The sequence below is a fragment of the Maniola hyperantus genome, chromosome 12, assembly GCF_902806685.2.
Source record: "Maniola hyperantus chromosome 12, iAphHyp1.2, whole genome shotgun sequence".
Lineage (NCBI taxonomy): Eukaryota > Metazoa > Arthropoda > Insecta > Lepidoptera > Nymphalidae > Maniola > Maniola hyperantus.
The window spans coordinates 13,401,836-13,419,096 of record NC_048547.1 but is presented as its reverse complement, the minus strand read 5'-3'; the positions used below and the strand labels follow the sequence as shown (position 1 = coordinate 13,419,096).

At 39.1% G+C, this 17,261-nt stretch overlaps 1 protein-coding gene and 2 long non-coding RNA genes across 3 annotated transcripts in view; 2 read left to right on the top strand and 1 right to left on the bottom strand.

The window, feature by feature from the left end:
- The first annotated feature begins 979 nt into the window (after positions 1–979).
- Positions 980–17,261, top strand: part of CenG1A (Centaurin gamma 1A) — a 306,864-nt gene continuing 290,582 nt past the window's right edge. Inside the window, exon 1 of the mRNA XM_069502350.1 lies at positions 980–1,437. Coding sequence (XP_069358451.1) covers positions 1,242–1,437 — 196 coding nt within the window. The 5' untranslated portion in view covers positions 980–1,241. The remainder of the gene's footprint in view (positions 1,438–17,261) is intronic.
- On the top strand, positions 8,590–10,696 carry LOC138403120 (uncharacterized). Its single transcript, XR_011237410.1, has 2 exons — positions 8,590–9,002; positions 9,746–10,696. It is a non-coding gene; the product is annotated as an uncharacterized lncRNA (long non-coding RNA).
- LOC117987325 (uncharacterized) lies at positions 9,033–11,139 on the bottom strand. Its single transcript, XR_011237411.1, has 2 exons — positions 10,720–11,139; positions 9,033–9,624 (listed from the first exon to the last, which is right to left on the bottom strand). It is a non-coding gene; the product is annotated as an uncharacterized lncRNA (long non-coding RNA).

The following is a 17,261-nucleotide window of genomic DNA, read 5'->3' as shown; positions in this document are numbered from 1 at the left end:
AGTTATGACTTGTGTGATTTTATCCTATCTGTCACAGAGAAAGATTTTATCTTTGGCGTCCATTGTAAATAGAGCCGTTTACAGAGGAGTTAATTAAGGCGGAAAATTATCAAAATCAAAGAGATTACGTTATGTTTTATTTTCTTTCACTGAAATTCATTATGCCACGTTAATTTTAAGTTTATTTATTTTAATTTTTAACTGTAATACGGACCTACTACCAACGATTTTTAAATGTTTTTTTATTAGATAGATACATAATACCACCATTTTAATAGCCGATTAATTTTATTACAGTACCTACTGAGAACTGAAAGGTGAAAATAGAGTTTAGAATATAATATACCTACCTACCTACTACACAGTAAAGAATCTACTAAAATAGAGCTAGGTACCTACTTAACTTAAAGAACTAGGTACCTACCTATATAAAAATGTCCTGAATTTTAATTAGGTATTTATTTTGCTGGTTGTACAACTTACAAGAAATGTTAATAATATGATTAATAAATTGGGTATTATAATTAAATTAAAGTTAACAGCGACATCTATTAGTACAGCCAGAAACGAATACACTAGCAGTAGTGCGGGTCTTCTCGGCCAAGCAGGGGTAAAGGCTTCGAGGCATGACCTCCTTACCCAGGTGGGGCGCAGGGCAATTTAGTGCTCTGTGATTAGCCGGAATTTCACCGGCTAGGGCCTGCCCATCTCGGCTTGGGGCCTTAGGGCTAGGCCTAGGTTATTGTTCCAGTTTGTTCTCCGTGCTGCGGGCGATGATCGCGCCACAATCGCCGAGCGCGGGGATTTTGTCATCCGTGTTTTGTCTCCGCGTGACGGGCGTTATAGTATAGTAGGACAAGCCCAACGTTCCACGAAGTATTATTTCTACGCGACGATAGATGGCGTGGTTACCTACAACATTGACATTTGACAGGATCACGTTTCGGACGCGATGGAATGTCATCACAGTTTGGTAATGGCCGCCGCCGAGGTGGTCTGCTCGTGGTATTATCAGTGAAACACGAGTTAATTGGTTGTTTACCTTATTTACATCCACATTCTTATCATTACAAACGTTGTGACAAGTGTTCTATTGTTGTTTGATTGTTAGTTTGTGTTAATGAGACACTGACGAGTGTAATTTGTGTGATTTTCGGCTGCTATGGCCGCGTTTACGTAGCATTGAGATGGGAAAGCGTCCGGCATAGTGTTGTGTTGTGTTATAAAGGTATCTCGCCTAGATGCTGGGGTACAGGAGCACGATGTGCAACCGGCAGCACACGCAGGCGTGTCTGAACACATCTCTGTCGATACGACAAGAGATCCAAAGGTTCGAAAGCGTGCACCCTTCTATTTACGCGCTTTACGATCTTGTGGAACTGGTCCCGGACCCTTTGCTGGCTCAGCAGATTCGTGATCACGTCGTGGCTATCGAAGGTTGGTTTACAACTTTATAATATCCGTAGTACATATAAACAGCTGTTGGTTTGGGTTGGTTTAATGTTTACATTCGTATTTTGCTCGCGTTTCTAAGGAGACGCAGTGTTTGGTATTGATAACGCTAAGGCACGCTGGATAACCTATTTTATCGATTGTTCTGCGTGTGCCGTGTAAGTAAACTAAACAATTTATTTACTTAATATGTGAACCAGCTGAACGAATAATGTTCATGACCGTAGATATCTACCGAGTTAATACCTATTCATATTTTTGCGCGATGCAAGACAGCTATATGTGTATAATAATGTGTATACTTTTTCTGTTATTGCTACGCGTATTATTTCGGTAGCTTTCATGATAATGATAAGTGTTATTGGTAATGCACTTAACTTACCTGGGCAATTTTTTAAGCAATTGTTGCTCGGAAACACACATGGGTCAATCTGGTGAAATGAGTGGAGCAATCTGGAGCAATTATTTCGCAAATTTTCAGGTGTTGCTGGGTATTGCAGTAAATTGCTTCTTGTGGTCGTGACGTCATAAATGACTGAATTGCCTGGAATAGCGGAATTTTAATTGCCTCAATTATTATATGTATAATAATAACTTAAGTGTTAAGTGTATAATAATACGTAAATAATAACTTTTTGTTTTTTAAGTGTATCCTGTATTCTTACTCTCTGTAAATCTATTAACAATAAAGTTAAATTAAATTAAATTAAATTAACTCAGTTACCTAGGTAATAGGAGGTAGGTACGACAAATTTTTTTCCAAATGCAATTCTGGTAACTTGACTTTTACAAACCCATTAGATTTTGGAGTAATCCCATATTTTCGTGGAAGAAGGAAAAGTTAACCTCCACGTGGGAAAATCTCCAGCGACTAGCAACCAGAATGTTTTAATTTAGAAACGTGAAGCAAAAGTTGTCCATCGTGATCTCATTACATCGGTGTTGCGTGTGGGACTCTTTACGTACCTACACCCGCCGTTTTGTAGATACCTACCTACCTAGTAGGATCTACAGTCTACACTACAGTAACTACCTAGGTACCCTATAGTCCGCGACAGGTCGAAATGGCAATCGGGGTATAAGGCGGGGGGACGCCCCGTACATCCGCACGACCTCCCTGACGCAGTGGTAAGCGCCTGTGGTCTTTTTAGTGAGAGGTCCCGGGTTCGATTCCCGGCAGGAGTTAGGAATTTTATTTCTAAATTTCTGGTCTGGTAGGGGGCTTCGGCCGCGGATAGTTACCACCCTATCAGCAAAGCCGTATTTCTAAAGTCTCGTTCACGGCACGAGGTATTGCACATATCGGCGCCTCCTTTGCCCCTCGCGTTTTCGGCGTATCGGATCAGCTTTGCGATGCAGCTCTCTTTCCCGTTCAGCCGCCTCCTTTAGTGCGAGCATTTACAGGATACCGTTGCCGTCCAACTGTGAAGCTGTGGTAGCCCAGTGGTTAGGACGTCCGCCTTCCAATCGGAGGTCGGGGGTTCGATCCCGGGCACGCACCTCTAACTTTTCGGAGTTATGGCTTTAACGGTGAAGGAAAACATCGTGAGGAAACCTGCATGCCTGAGAGTTCTCCATAATGTTCTCAAAGGTGTGTGAAGTCTGCCAATCCGCACTTGGCCAGCGTGGTAGACTATGGCCAAAACCCTTCTCACTCTGAGAGGAGACCCGTGCTCTGTAGTGAGCCGGCGATGGGTTGATCATGATGTTGCCGTCCAACAAGTCTCGCTTTGGATCATTGAGCATATCACGCTTGGGAGTGATAGATCCCCACCCAAGTTTTTTTTAAAGAATACTAGCCAAGTTTATCATACTGACTAATATTCCCCTTTCCCCTCCAATTAAGAGTAAAGCTTGTGCTAGGAGTAGGTACGACAATAGTGCAACGGGTGGAGTTTGAACCGGCGACCTTTCGGTTTTCAGTCCGCTCCTTTATTCGTTGAGCTGTCGAGGCTCAAAGTGAACGACAATGCATGCCTGAGCGGCACCCACCCAGGCTTCGCCGAGTCTGCCAATAGCCAGGGTGTGCTGTGCCGTATTGGATAGACTGATAGAGACAGTGAACTCTGCTAAAACCACTTCTAATGCAAAGTCCGTGCGTGAATCCATGCGCATGACCAATTACATAATTGATCGTGATCAATATTAATAGCTCCGTTGCGTTCGAAATCTTACGACGGATTTAATGGTTGATCCACAAAAAATATGATCTGTCTTAGATCAGAGCGAAATAAGTAATTACTTACGTGTATGATCATTATTCATTTGTTGTTTTTATAAGATCTCTTTTTCAGTTCTTACGTCTTGTATGAATTATTTAAGTAATTGTAATATTACATAAGTTGGGGTTTATTAAGTGTAAAATTACATAACACTAATCTTAAAAAACACTAGACTTAAAAATATTAAATAGCTGATGCCCACGATTTCGCATACGCATGGATTTAGGTTGGTAAAAATCCCATGGGAACTCTTTGATTTTCTGGGATAAAAAGTAGTCTATGTCACTCTCAGGTCTTTAAATATACCCATGCAAAAAATCACGTCGACCCGTTGCTCCGTTGCGACGTGATTGAAGGATAAACCAATAAACACCCTTTCGCATTTATAATATGGGTACTGATATAAGTTATGGAATATAATATTACAATAGGAAAGTAAATAAAAAGTATGTAACTACTTACTTAAGTTCTACTTCGTAATACGACGAATAACTACCTATAACCTCTAACAGTGAAGTTAAGAATCCTGCCGTGCAAGCTCAGAGCAAAAATTCCTCAGTCCAAAAACCAGACTTTGGTCCTGAAGACCTGTCTCCAAAGTCCAAACATGACAGCCATGAGATAATTTTAAAAAGTTCTTTCAATCCATTACCTATTGAGAAAGTGTGTGCTTAAGGCAAAATGGGATCGCAAAGGGGAATGTATGGAAAAGTCTGGGCCGCCCGAGCGCAAATTCGTTGCACGCTTTTCATAAATATTTATATTTAAAATTCTATGTACTCGGTTGCCATAAAATAATACCGTATTTCCTTAGTGTATTAAACGTTGAACGTAAATACGAATTTTTTTTGAAATTGGTTTTAAATCAATCGATTAAAATTGGGTTTTCTCCTAATGGTTGTGTAAAAAATGCGTATTTTGGGAAACTTCGCGATTTTTTTGTATCGAGCCAAATTGTGTCAATCGTGTTTTGGCTCTCGTAATTAACTAAAGAATATATTCAATTTTTATAATATCAAAAGATAAATAAACAAATTTGTAGTTTTTGAGGCCAAAGCTTGATTATTTGAACATCCGAAAGGTATCTCTACATCGCTTTTGGGACGCATATCGCCTTAAATCTTCTTTGAATAAAATGTTATGTTTATTGTGATAATAAAACCGACAGCATTACATATAAATCTAATAGGCATTATTAACAGCACTTGAGCACAAGTTGAGCTGTTATCTCTATAAGTGGCAATCATAGGCTGTATTGGTTTTCCTTATCAGTGTCATGTGTCTAGCTAGCAGCTTTGCGATAATAATAAACGACAAACTGTATTAAGTTGTAAAATTAAATGCCAACTAGTTACTAACTTAACTAGGTACTTATAAGTTTTACATTTAACCTATACTTTAACAGGTAAGTAATATAATCAGCTATTATTACATAGTTGATGAATTACTTAGTGATTATATAGAATAATGTGATGTGTGCCTATTTTTGACGACCTCTCTGGCGCAGTGCTAAGCGCTGTGGTCTTATTAGTGGGAGGTCCTGGATTCGATTCCTGACAGGGATTTGGAATTTCATAATTTCTAAATTTCTTGTCTGGTCCTAGTGGCTAGTTACCACCCTATCGACATAGCCGTGCCGCCAAGCGATTAAGCGTTCAGGTACGATGCAGTGTAGAAACAATAGTTAAATATGAAATCGATAGTCCTTACTTGGAAGACCTTCCTTCTAGTGATCTAGTCTAAAGTAAACAAACCATGCACAAAGTATAAGGTATTATAGGTAAGTGAGTAAATCTACTAAAGCTATGAAAGCTATTGTTTTGACGCCGGTAGTAAGTCTGACAAATAATGCAGAATAATAAAACACTCCAAATAATTACCTTTTTAAGGATACCGTACCTCAAAAGGAAAAAAGGAACTTCGTTGTTTGTCTGTTTGTCTTTCGTAAACTAGCCGTGTACAAAGTAGGTAAGTAAATCTAAAGCCATGAAAGCTATTGTTTTGACGCCGGAAATAAGTCTGACAAATAATGCAGAATAATAAAACACTCCAAATAATTACCTCTTTTTTTGTAATTGTTCGGCGAAACAATATGACCCGATTCAAAACGAAAGCAATGGGAAATGTAGAGTTTTATGGTATTGCTGTTTAGGGCGAACGATTGGCTCAATAGAGCGGATTAATGTACCGGAACGATTCGCCGACTTCGGAACATCCATTGGAAGTTTACTACTAAATGTTAGAATAACGATAATTTTTAGGGTTCCATACCTCAAAAGGAAAAACGGAACCCTTATATAAGATCACTTTGTTGTCTGTCTGTCTGTCTGCCCGTCTGTCTGTCAAAAACTACTATTTATACTTATGTATGTATACTTTGTACATACTTAATATGATGTAGTTTATGGAAATGCAATAAATGAAAATTGAAATTGAAATTGAAGAAACCTACAGGGTACTTCCCGTTGACCTAGAATCATAAAATTTGACAGGTAGGTAGATCTTATAGCTGATATTTGGGAAAAAAACTGAAAACCGTGAATTTAGGCTTACATCACACAAAAAAAATTAAATTGTGGTTATGAACTAATAATTAGTATTTTCAATTTTCTAAGTAAGATAACTATATCAAGTGGGGAATCATATGAAAGGTCTTCACCTGTGCATTCTAAAACAGATTTTTATTTATTTTTATGTATCATAGTTTTTGAATTATCCTGCATAATGTCGAAAAAATACGACTGTAGTACGGAACCCTCATTGCGCGAGCCTGACTCGCACTTGGCCGGTATTTTTTCTTTACTTTAATGGTCTATCAAGTTAAGAAAATTCTTGCGATATTGGGGTTTCTTACCAGAAGGGTGCCAACTCGGGAGCTAAAAAACCTCCGCTGTATGTCGGTCCGACTGTCAGCGGGCTGTACGGTCTATCTCATGAATCCGAACATACGATTTGTTAAAACCCTAAATCCACGCAGATGAAAGTCGCGAGCATCTTAACTTAGTTAGTTTTGTAAGTTTTATGTACCTTTACTTTACCTACTTTTATTTTATACTAGCTGATGCCCGCGACTTCTTCCGCGTGGATTTACGTTTTTCAAAATCTCGCGGGAACTCTTTGATTTTCCGGGATAAAAAGTAGCCTATGTTTGAATCCAGGGTATAATCTATGTTTATTCCAAATTTCAGCTAAATCCGTCCAGTAGTTTTTGCGTGAAGGAGTAACAAACATACACACACACTCATACAAACTTTCGCCTTTATAATATTAGTGTGACTAGCTCATGCCCGTGACTTCGTACGCGTGGATTTAGGTGTTTAAAATCACGTGTGAACTCTGATTTTCCTAAATAAAAAGTAGCCGTAAATAGTAGTAGTAGTAGTAAAGTAGTATAGTTGACCGGAGAGTGTCATAGGCTACTTTTTATTTAGGAAAATCAGAGTTCACACGTGATTTTAAACACCTAAATCCACGCGTACGAAGTCACGGGCATGAGCTAGTCACACTAATATTATAAAGGCGAAAGTTTGTATGAGTGTGTGTGTATGTTTGTTACTCCTTCACGCAAAAACTACTGGACGGATTTAGCTGAAATTTGGAATAAACATAGATTATACCCTGGATTCAAACATAGGCTACTTTTTATCCCGGAAAATCATAGAGTTCCCACAGGATTTTTAGAAACCTAAATCCACGCGGACGAAGTCGCGAGCATCTGCTAGTTTATAATATTAGTAAGTACTTATGGATTATTATTAAAGGTAAAAATATTTCGACTGCGTAGTTAAAGCGAAACATAAATCATGAAATTGTAAAAATAACATGTTCCCAGCAGATTCGTATTTAGATAGAGTTGTTCACAACTACAATATTATAATCTCGAATGTTATTTTCATCTCACTCTAACGGCCGCCTCATCCGGTGTAATCATATTTTCAGAAAACTGAATCCTGAATCATTTGATTTACTTACCTACTATAAACATACCAGAAGTGAATTTAAATATTAATCGAGAGTGTTACCTTTTAGACCTAATAACCTAACTGCAATATGTATGTATGTATATACTTTACTGCACCACAAAAACACAAATGACAGGTTAAAAAAAGAAATCTTAAAAAGTAGGTACAAAAAGGCGAGCTTATCGATAAATAGCGATCTCTTCCAAACAACAGAAAACGAACAAATGGACAATGGGAGGTGGTGTATAATAAACCTAAATACCAATAGCTAAATAAACTAAACTATATAATCTAAATATATAAAAGGAAAAGGTGACTGACTGACTGACTGACTGACTGACTGACTGACTGATCTATCAACGCACAGCTCAAACTACTGGACGGATCGGTCTGAAATTTGGCATGCAGATAGCTATTATAACGTAGGCATTCGCTAAGAAAGGATTTTTGAAATTTCAACCCCTAAGGGGGTGAGATAGGGCTTTGAAAATTGTGTAGTCCACGCAGACGAAGTGGCGAGCATAAGCTAGTTAAATTTAAAACTGTCAAACTGTGTATGTCCTTTTCATATTATACTAGTAAGAAGAGGATGTGAATACTCTAAAATTTAGGTGTGCCAATCAGTACCAATATCAAATATAAAGGACAAACAGTACGCGGCAGAAAATACATCGACCTCCTTAATTTGTGTTAACTTGTTGAAATATGACGATAATTGTTCAAGATGTCGGAAGAAATTATGCCGACTGAGAGAGAGTTTTCATCGAAAATGCTGTCTTATTCTTGTGAAATTAACAAAATAACCACACTGACACCACATTAGTATCTACATGAAACCATGCGAAGCCGGGGCGGATCGCAAGTATAAAAAACGGGCCAAGTGTGTGCCCACTTTACATGTAGGGGAGCTACCCTTAAGAAAGACAACGGAATCGGTGCCATTGATTGCTTTAAGTACTTGTTCACGTTGGAAAGCGCGGGCGCGGCGGCGGGTGCGGGCCCGGAGAAGTGGCGAGTTCGTGTTCACATTAGCCGCCAGGCGTTTGCGCGAGTGTGACGTGTTGTCAGAGATTGTAAACATGGACGACGATCTTTTATTTTTAACCGAAAATTCATATCTAAAGTGGGAGATGTTAAAAATTAGAATTGGTGTGCACGAAATTAATAAAGAAAGAGAACAGTATGGTGAATTTCATACTTTATATAGTAATTTGAGAGAACATCCTTCAAGATTTTTTGGATATACCAGGATGACAGTCAACTGTTTTGATTACATATTGGATTCAATAAGGAGTGAGATTTCAAAAGTAGACACAAATTTTCATAAAAGCATAAAACCCGAAGAAAGACTATTTGTAACTATAAGGTGAGTTTAAAAAAAAAAGAATTTTCGTAGTTAATTATATTTAAAGTTTAATTTCCATAATTTGATGTGTTATATTCGTAACTATTGTAACTATGGTAAGCCTGGGACGTGAAACTATTCATTTCATTCATAACAACTTCTGTAATTTTGTTTCTCGTACGTAATTTTTGCATAGGAGTAAACTCCTTCATGTACGGCAACAGACTTTTAAAAAATAACAGGTCTTCGCAATCTTGTTCTTGCCTTTCGCTGCTTTGCGACAGTTTAATTTGTAATAATTCCAACTTTTTCTTCTCTAATTCCATGAATTCCTGTCTTACATCTTGTGCACATTTACGTTTGGTGCTCGTATATTGTGTACTTGTAGATGAACCAGCTATTGACTGGGGAGTTGGGGACCGTTCATTATTATCACTACAGTTTCCATCAGCAGTTTCATCTAAATTGCCTTCATTTAATTCTGGGGTAACGTCATCTTTTATAAACTGCATCATTTGAAAATATGGCCACATTGAAGTGTTTTGATCAGTTCCAGCATCTCCAGAACGAGAAACCGGAATTTTTTTAAACTCTTTCATAAATTGGTCCCGAATATTCTTCCATTTTTTTCTTAAAGCCTTTTCTATAAAAATTAAATATTGTTTAGTGTTGATGCCTTATATAATTTTAGTAGGTATATAAAGTAATTAGTATAGATATATTTAAATTTTACGTAATAATTGTATTTTTTTTATATGTTTCAGATATCTTTCCACTGGGTTGGCATTTCGATCTTTGGCTTATAGCTTTCGTTTGGGTGTTAGTACAGTGTCTGAGATTGTTTATAGTACCTGTGAAGCTATTTGGAAAAAAAATTTGAATGTCCACATGCCACTGCCATCTGAAGACCAGCTTAAGCATATTTCTTCAGATTTTGAGAAAATGTGGAACTTTCCTAACTGCATTGGCAGCTTAGATGGTAAACATTGTAGAATTAAACGACCTAAACGATCAGGATCGGCATTTTTTAACTACAAGCATTATTTCTCTATTGTTTTGCAAGCTGTGGCTGATGCGAACAAAAGATTTTTAACTATTGAAGTGGGAGGTAGAGGAAAGCAAAGCGACGGCGGTACATTCAACGCCTCGTCCCTGAACCGGTTACTCGAAAGAGGCGCATTCAATATTCCAGAACCAAGAACATAACCCAATTCTAATATTACAGCTCCATATGTTATAGTAGCCGATGAAGCTTATCCTCTTAAAGAGTATCTTATGCGTCCATATCCACAAAGAACATCGAATCAAGAGAGAGAACATTTTAATAATAGATTGTCAAGAGCGAGAAAAACCGTGGAGTGTGCATTTGGAATTTTATGCAATAAATGGCGAGTTTTGTTAAAACCTATTGAAACTGATGTTAAACATGCACGCCTGATTATCAAAACCGCTTGCTTATTGCATAATATTGTAATTGATATAGATGGTTACAATTTCAATGATGAGTTAACAACTGAAACTCAGCACCAAAGGCGACAAACTGGAAGAAACAACAATCCATCAAATCGAGCTAAACAAATTCGGAGTTTATTCACGAAATATTTTTGGGAGAACAATCGTTTAATATATACGTCGCCATCTTTGTAATATATTTTTGTATCTTTTGTAGTCTGTCATAATATTCCTTTAGAAAAATAAAAAGTTAAAAATAGGTACCCACAATATTTCATTTACTCACCCTCCATTTCAGGAAACAATTCCGCAATTTCCTTCCATAGCTTATTGAGAATATTTCTGTTCATATGATGCCTGTGTTTGCTTTGCCAAATCGGAGTTCTAGCCTGAACAGCACTAATAAACTCTTCTGTATTGAAAGACATGATGGAGACGTGCTACCGTTTCTAGCGACAAGTTCATACTGGTTGAACTTACCTGACGTCGCGAGTGAATCGCGCGCTCCGCCGCTAGTTCGACGTAAACACACACAAACATCTCACGCGTTTGATATTGCCGCGAGCGGCGCGCGCGCGCCAGTCGCTAGCTTGCCCGCTACTTAGACCGCACGTGCGTTTCGTATGTGAACACTTGGATATTACGCCATATGTTTGATATTTCGTGACCGCGCCCGCCACCGCGCCCGCGAGTCAACGTGAATGACTACTAAAGCATTATCTAATCGAACTTAGGTTCAACAATCCCATATCTACCCACAATAAATACTGGGAATGCGCAAGGTCGATGAAGACGTTCTGAAAACGAAGGTCATTCCCATTTAAGGTCGGGCGATGAGGCTCTAACTAATGAATATTACGCAATAGCCGTGAGTAATCGAGCCTTAAATTGAAAACGGCTTTCCAAAAAAGGCGATCAGTTTAATTACAACAAGAGGCCGGAGAGTTGTTTTTAGGGTTCCGTACTAGTTGTCTGTCCGCGTCCGTCCGTCCGTCCTCGGTTAATCTCAGAGACTATTAGTGTTACAAATCTGTAATTTGGCATGGGTATAAAATATAATTAATCACGCCGGTAAAGTGGTGAAATAAATATGTGAAAAATATATTTTTTTTAAGGGTAGCTCCCCTACATGTAAAGTGGGCACACACTTGGCCGGTTTTTTATACTTGCGATCCGCCCCGGCTTCGCACGGTTCATGTTGATACTAATGTGGTGTCAGTGTGGTTATTTTGTTAATTTCACAAGAATAAGACAGCATTTTCGATGAAAACTCTCTCTCAGTCGGCATGATTTCTTCCGACATCTTGAACAATTATCGTCATATTTCAACAAGTTAACACAAATTAAGGAGGTCGATGTATTTTCTACCGCGTACTGTTTGTCCTTTATATTTGATATTGGTACTGATTGGCACACCTAAATTTTAGAGTATTCACATTCTCTTCTTACTAGTATAATATGAAAAGGACATACACAGTTTGACAGTTTTAAATTTAACTAGCTTATGCTCGCCACTTCGTCTGCGTGGACTACACAATTTTCAAAGCCCTATCTCACCCACTTAGGGGTTGAAATTTCAAAAATCCTTTCTTAGCGAATGCCTACGTTATAATAGCTATCTGCATGCCAAATTTCAGCCCGATCCGTCCAGTAGTTTGAGCTATGCATTAATAGATTAGTCAGGCAGGCAGTCAGTCACCCTTTCCTTTTTATGTAATTTTAGATTTAGAGCCGTCAAACATCGTGTGTTTAGCTGCCAGTCGCGAGCCTATTGTTTTTTGTAGCGTGCACTAAAATTTAGAGTCTTTAAATGTAAAATTCATGTTCCGTCCTTTTTTAGCAATAATAAAAAGAAAAAGATGCAGATTACTTTAAATTTAGTTTAGAGAAAGACAACAGAATCAGCGCCAGTGTGTTATTAAATTTTTCCGTTTCCTGGCACTCACGGAACAGAAAAGTGCTGGCACTGCATATCGCCGCGAGCAGTCCATGCTAGTTTGTTTGCGCGGCCGGCATCAACGCAAGTAAAGCAAATAAACCGCTATTTGCCTTGCATTTTCGCCGATGTACATTGTCAATAAACACGGAACATTTGCTACAGACGCCGTTTGTCCTTGTCCAAGTACGTCGGTGTTTTTTTTTGTCATTCCGCAAACAGTCGAGTGTTTTATTCAATGTTGGGCTTGACAAGTAACAGCTAATTTGTTACAGTAGCCAGCAAGAAATATTGTACATCGACCTTTAGAATGAGATTTTGACTTTGTAGAGCGTTGTCTCTGTAACTCATATCTATGTGACGTTTTGTCGGTGTCAACGAGAGAGACAACGCTCTACGAAACCGCTGAAATAGATCTGTACATCTGTAATTAGTGTAAGGGCTGTAATTTTTTTTTTTAGAATATTAGTCATGTCCGGTCTTTTTTTTCTTCTTTTTTATTCAGATACAAGTAACCCTTTGACTGCAATATCACCTGGTGGTAAGTGATGATGCAGTCTAAGATAGAAGCGGGCTAACTTGGAAGGGGTATGGCAATTTTTATGAAAATCATGCCCCTTTGGGTCAGGTGCCTTTGGATTCTACACGGCATCTTACCAGAACACTAAATCGCTTAGCGACACGGCACTGCCGAAGCCTCCCACCGAACCAGAAATTTAGAAATCATAAAATTCCAAACCCCCGCCCGGAATCGAACCCGGGCCCTCCCAATAATACCACTGCGCCAGGGCGGTTAAAGCCGCCTGACTATTTTGATTTGATTTGACGCAAAGCTATAAAGCGAAGCCCGAGATGAAACTTTATTCCACTCCACTTAGCTCGCCGAGTGTGAAATCGCAGGTGTACCGTTCCTAGAACGATAACGGTACATCATGCAGAACTCTTAGATAACACCGTAACACTACCGCTAAGTGATCTGTCACGTATTTTTATTTACGAACCGTGAAGATGTACTTATTAGATACCTGATGTGCCTCTTTTTATGACCTAGACTATGGAGAAATAGTTACAGTACGTGGTATCTTTAGAAATAGACAGTCGACTAATTTCGGCTTCGTAATTTTTTTTTATTCAGATACAAGTTAGCCCTTGACTGCAATCTCACCTGGTGGTAAGTGATGATGCAATCTAAGATGGGTGCGGGTAACCTGGAAGGGATATGGCAGTTATATTAAACCCATACCCCTTTGGTTTCTACACGGCATCGTACCGGAACGCTAAATCATAGAGCGTTATCTCTGTCGCACGAAATACCTACTAATAGACTGAATCTGGTATCTATTAGGAGCTGTCAAAACAATTATGATTTGCTTCTTTTGATGATTATTTTTATTCTTTGTATAAAATACACCAATTTTTAGGGTTCCATTCCTCAAAAGGAAAAAAAGTAACCCTTATAGGATCAATTTGTTGATTATAGTGTTCAAAGTTGTTCTTAAAATTGAAGTGACGTGCGGGTGTGCGGGGCGTCCCCCCGCCTCATAACCCGATTGCCATCTCGACCTGTCGCGTACTATAGATACCTGATGTGCTTCTTTTTATGTAGGCAATTAGGTACCTAGACTATGGAGAAATAGTTACATTTCTAGCTGAGTAAAAGAGCTAGCAAAAAAAAATTTGACGACCTCACTGGCGCAGTGGTAAGCGGTGTGGTCTTTTTAGTCGGAGGTCTCCGGTTCGATTCCCGGCAGGGGTTTGGAATTTTATAATTTATCCGGTCTGGTCTGGTGGGAGGCTTCAGCCGTGGCTTGTTACCACCATATCGGCAAAGCCGTACCGCCAAGCGATTTAGCGTTCCGGTACGGTGCCAGTCAAAGGAGTGATACACCCACGCAGCGAAATAAAATATTTCATTGGTTTGACCTGGAGCAACGCACTTTTGTCTCTCAAGCTTGGGGACTAATAAGTTATGATCTAAATTTAGACTCAGACTTATTTAAAACGGTCCAATCATGAGCGAATGGTATGAACGACGAAAATGGCGTCATTTTCCCACTCTAACTCGTTGGGGTATGTAGGTTGACCAATAGACTTGATAAATACCACAGTTAGATATAGTACGCGACAGGTCGAGATGACAATCGGGGTATGAGGCGGGGGCGTCCCCGCACACCCGCACGTCACCGGCGCTATCCCGCGCCGGGTTAGCGCGGGTGACGTACGGGTACCCTATTGCCTCAACCTGTCGCGTACTATAGATTGCAGTCAGTTAGTAGATAGGTACTAGACTGTTAGTTCCTCACGTCTGCTAGCTTTTCACGGCCCATCCGTTTAACCGATTTTGAAGTAAGTTACAGAGATAGCTTGAAACCTGGGGATAGACATAGGCGACATTTAATCCCGAAAAATCAAACAGTTCCCGCGAGATTTATTGCAGATGAAGTCGCGGGCACCATCTATTAACTAACGACTAGCTGGGGTTTGCAGTGATGAACGCTGTAGCTTAGTGGGAGGTCCCTGATTCGATTCTCGGCGGGTCAATTTGGTAATCGATTGTTTCTAAATTGGCTCTGCTCTGATCTGGTGAAAGGCTTTGATCGAGGGCCGTGGGAAGTTGTTGCCGAAAAGATTCTGCTTTACTCAACTCTGTCTGTATGCGCTGACCCTTAGCTCAAGTTGCTCGCACTTTTTTTAGCGAGAATGCCATTGTGGTCGTTTAATTAAATATTCACTAATTGAGCAGAAACTTTTTTTATTTTTATTTTGTAACAATAGAGCTCGTGGGTTTTTTTCTCGCGCTACCTATAGTACCTAGCCAGCGAAATCAAGGTCGCAGACACTGTACAACAATTTTAACAAAAAGGTTATGTTAACAACTTTTTATGTTGTACTCTTTGAGGTTCTATCCCATGAACTGACAACAAACTAGCTAAATTGTTGACCAAAACAATTAACACGTTTGTGAACGAGTAAGTGGTTAGCTATTAAAAACAAGTTTGTTTGTGCCTAGTTTACGGCCTAAGTATATATATACCTACTCTACACACTGACTACAAGCTGACTTCAAAACTGTAGTTGGGCCCTGGATTGCAGTTATATTGCAGTCACACTGAACACTTTACAAACAATAAAGGCAAAAAGTTCAGCCGCAAATTAAAGCGCTTAAAATCCGCCATTTTGATTTTTTAACAATTTCATGTGCCCAGTGACAGTAGACGCGCCACTTTCTCTTATCTGTGAGACGCGCCATCTAGACGAATCTAAAATTCTGTTGGATAGTTACGTGCGGGCATACATATATACAGGTCGAACACAATAACCCGCCTTTTGGGCTTCGCCGCAGTCGGGTAAAAAACCTTTTTAAGTCACATTTAGCTGTAAGCCTTACAAAAATGAAATAATATCGCGGATTAATGTTTGAAAAGGTTTAGCCGGTATCATGAGACAAAGAAAGAAATTGTTAATCCTTTCGGTAGCATTCATAATACGGCCGAAACAAAAGCGAATCTCGTCATTAGTGGAATGGAGATAAGCGGCGGTGATGCCAGGGTTACCACTACTGCCACCATCTTTGAAAGAAGTAAGAGATTATTTATTTGCCGCTGAATCATAAATTCGCACCCCTAGATCGAAACCGTTTCGACTCGAAAAATAACTTTTTCCAGAATTTAAATAATAAATAAATAAAATAAAATTGATTTATTTCAGGTTAACATACCCATAATAACAACTTTAAAATTAATAAAAGTAAAATACCAATACATAAAATAATTAATAAATAAAAATAAATATCTAGTACCTTCTCCCCGGCATTGGTACTGGAACATGTCTTTCACAGCAATGCTGAAGATAAGGACAGTCGAGTCGGGCTGCAATCATCTGCAGAATGGTGTTGGGGCTGTCCCGCACTCTGCGCACCAACGACGCGCACCGCTTGCGTACAGTATTATAGAAGCAGTCGATGCGCGCGTCCGCAAACATGCCTGAGGCGCTGCAGAGTCGGGGCAACCCCATCAACATTCTGAATTTACTTATAAAAAACTGATTTTGATTATCTACAGAAAGTAAAAATGTAAAAAAAGATTTAGAAGGAATTATATTATTGTGTTTTGAATATCGAATATAAGTCATAAAAATTTTTTTCCGTATAAGATAATCCAGTCCAGAGTCAGTGTCCAGGGCAGTTGAAACAGTTTTAAGTCTAGGTATGTTTGATATATTATTATTATGGAGAATTTGTATGTCCTTATTAATATTTACTAGGTGATGCCGGCGGCTTCGCCTGCGTGGATTTAGGTTTTTTAATATCCTGTGGGAACTCTTCATTTTCCGGGATAGAAATTAACCTATGTCCATCCCCGGACTGTAAGGCATCTTTGTACCAAATTTCTTCAAAAATGGTTGAACGGCTGGGCCGTGAAAAGCTAGCGACAGATAGGGCGTTTGTGCACTCATCCGTATTCGTTTCGCATCCGTGATTCTTCGAAGTGGTCCTCATGCAAATACGTAATTTGATTCGTATTTTTTGAGGGATCCGTGAAATCACGGATGAGTGCACAAACGCCCACAGACTGAAACACTTTCGTATTTATAATATTTGTATGGAGTATGGATTTAGGAACATGCCAGAGGGCAATGGAAAGAAGTATTCTAAACTTACGTAAAATACACAAGGTAAAAAGTGAAGAAATAAGAAGAAAGACAAAATTAACAGACGCTCTAACACACGCTCTAAAGTTGAAATGAAAGTGGGCAGGGCATGTCTCGAGACTGACAGATGACCGATGGACTTTAAAAACAACCAAATGGCCAGGTCCAAAAGGCAAAAGGAAAGTAGGTAGACCAAAATCGCGATGGTCTGACGATATAGCACAGGTAGCAGGAAATGATTG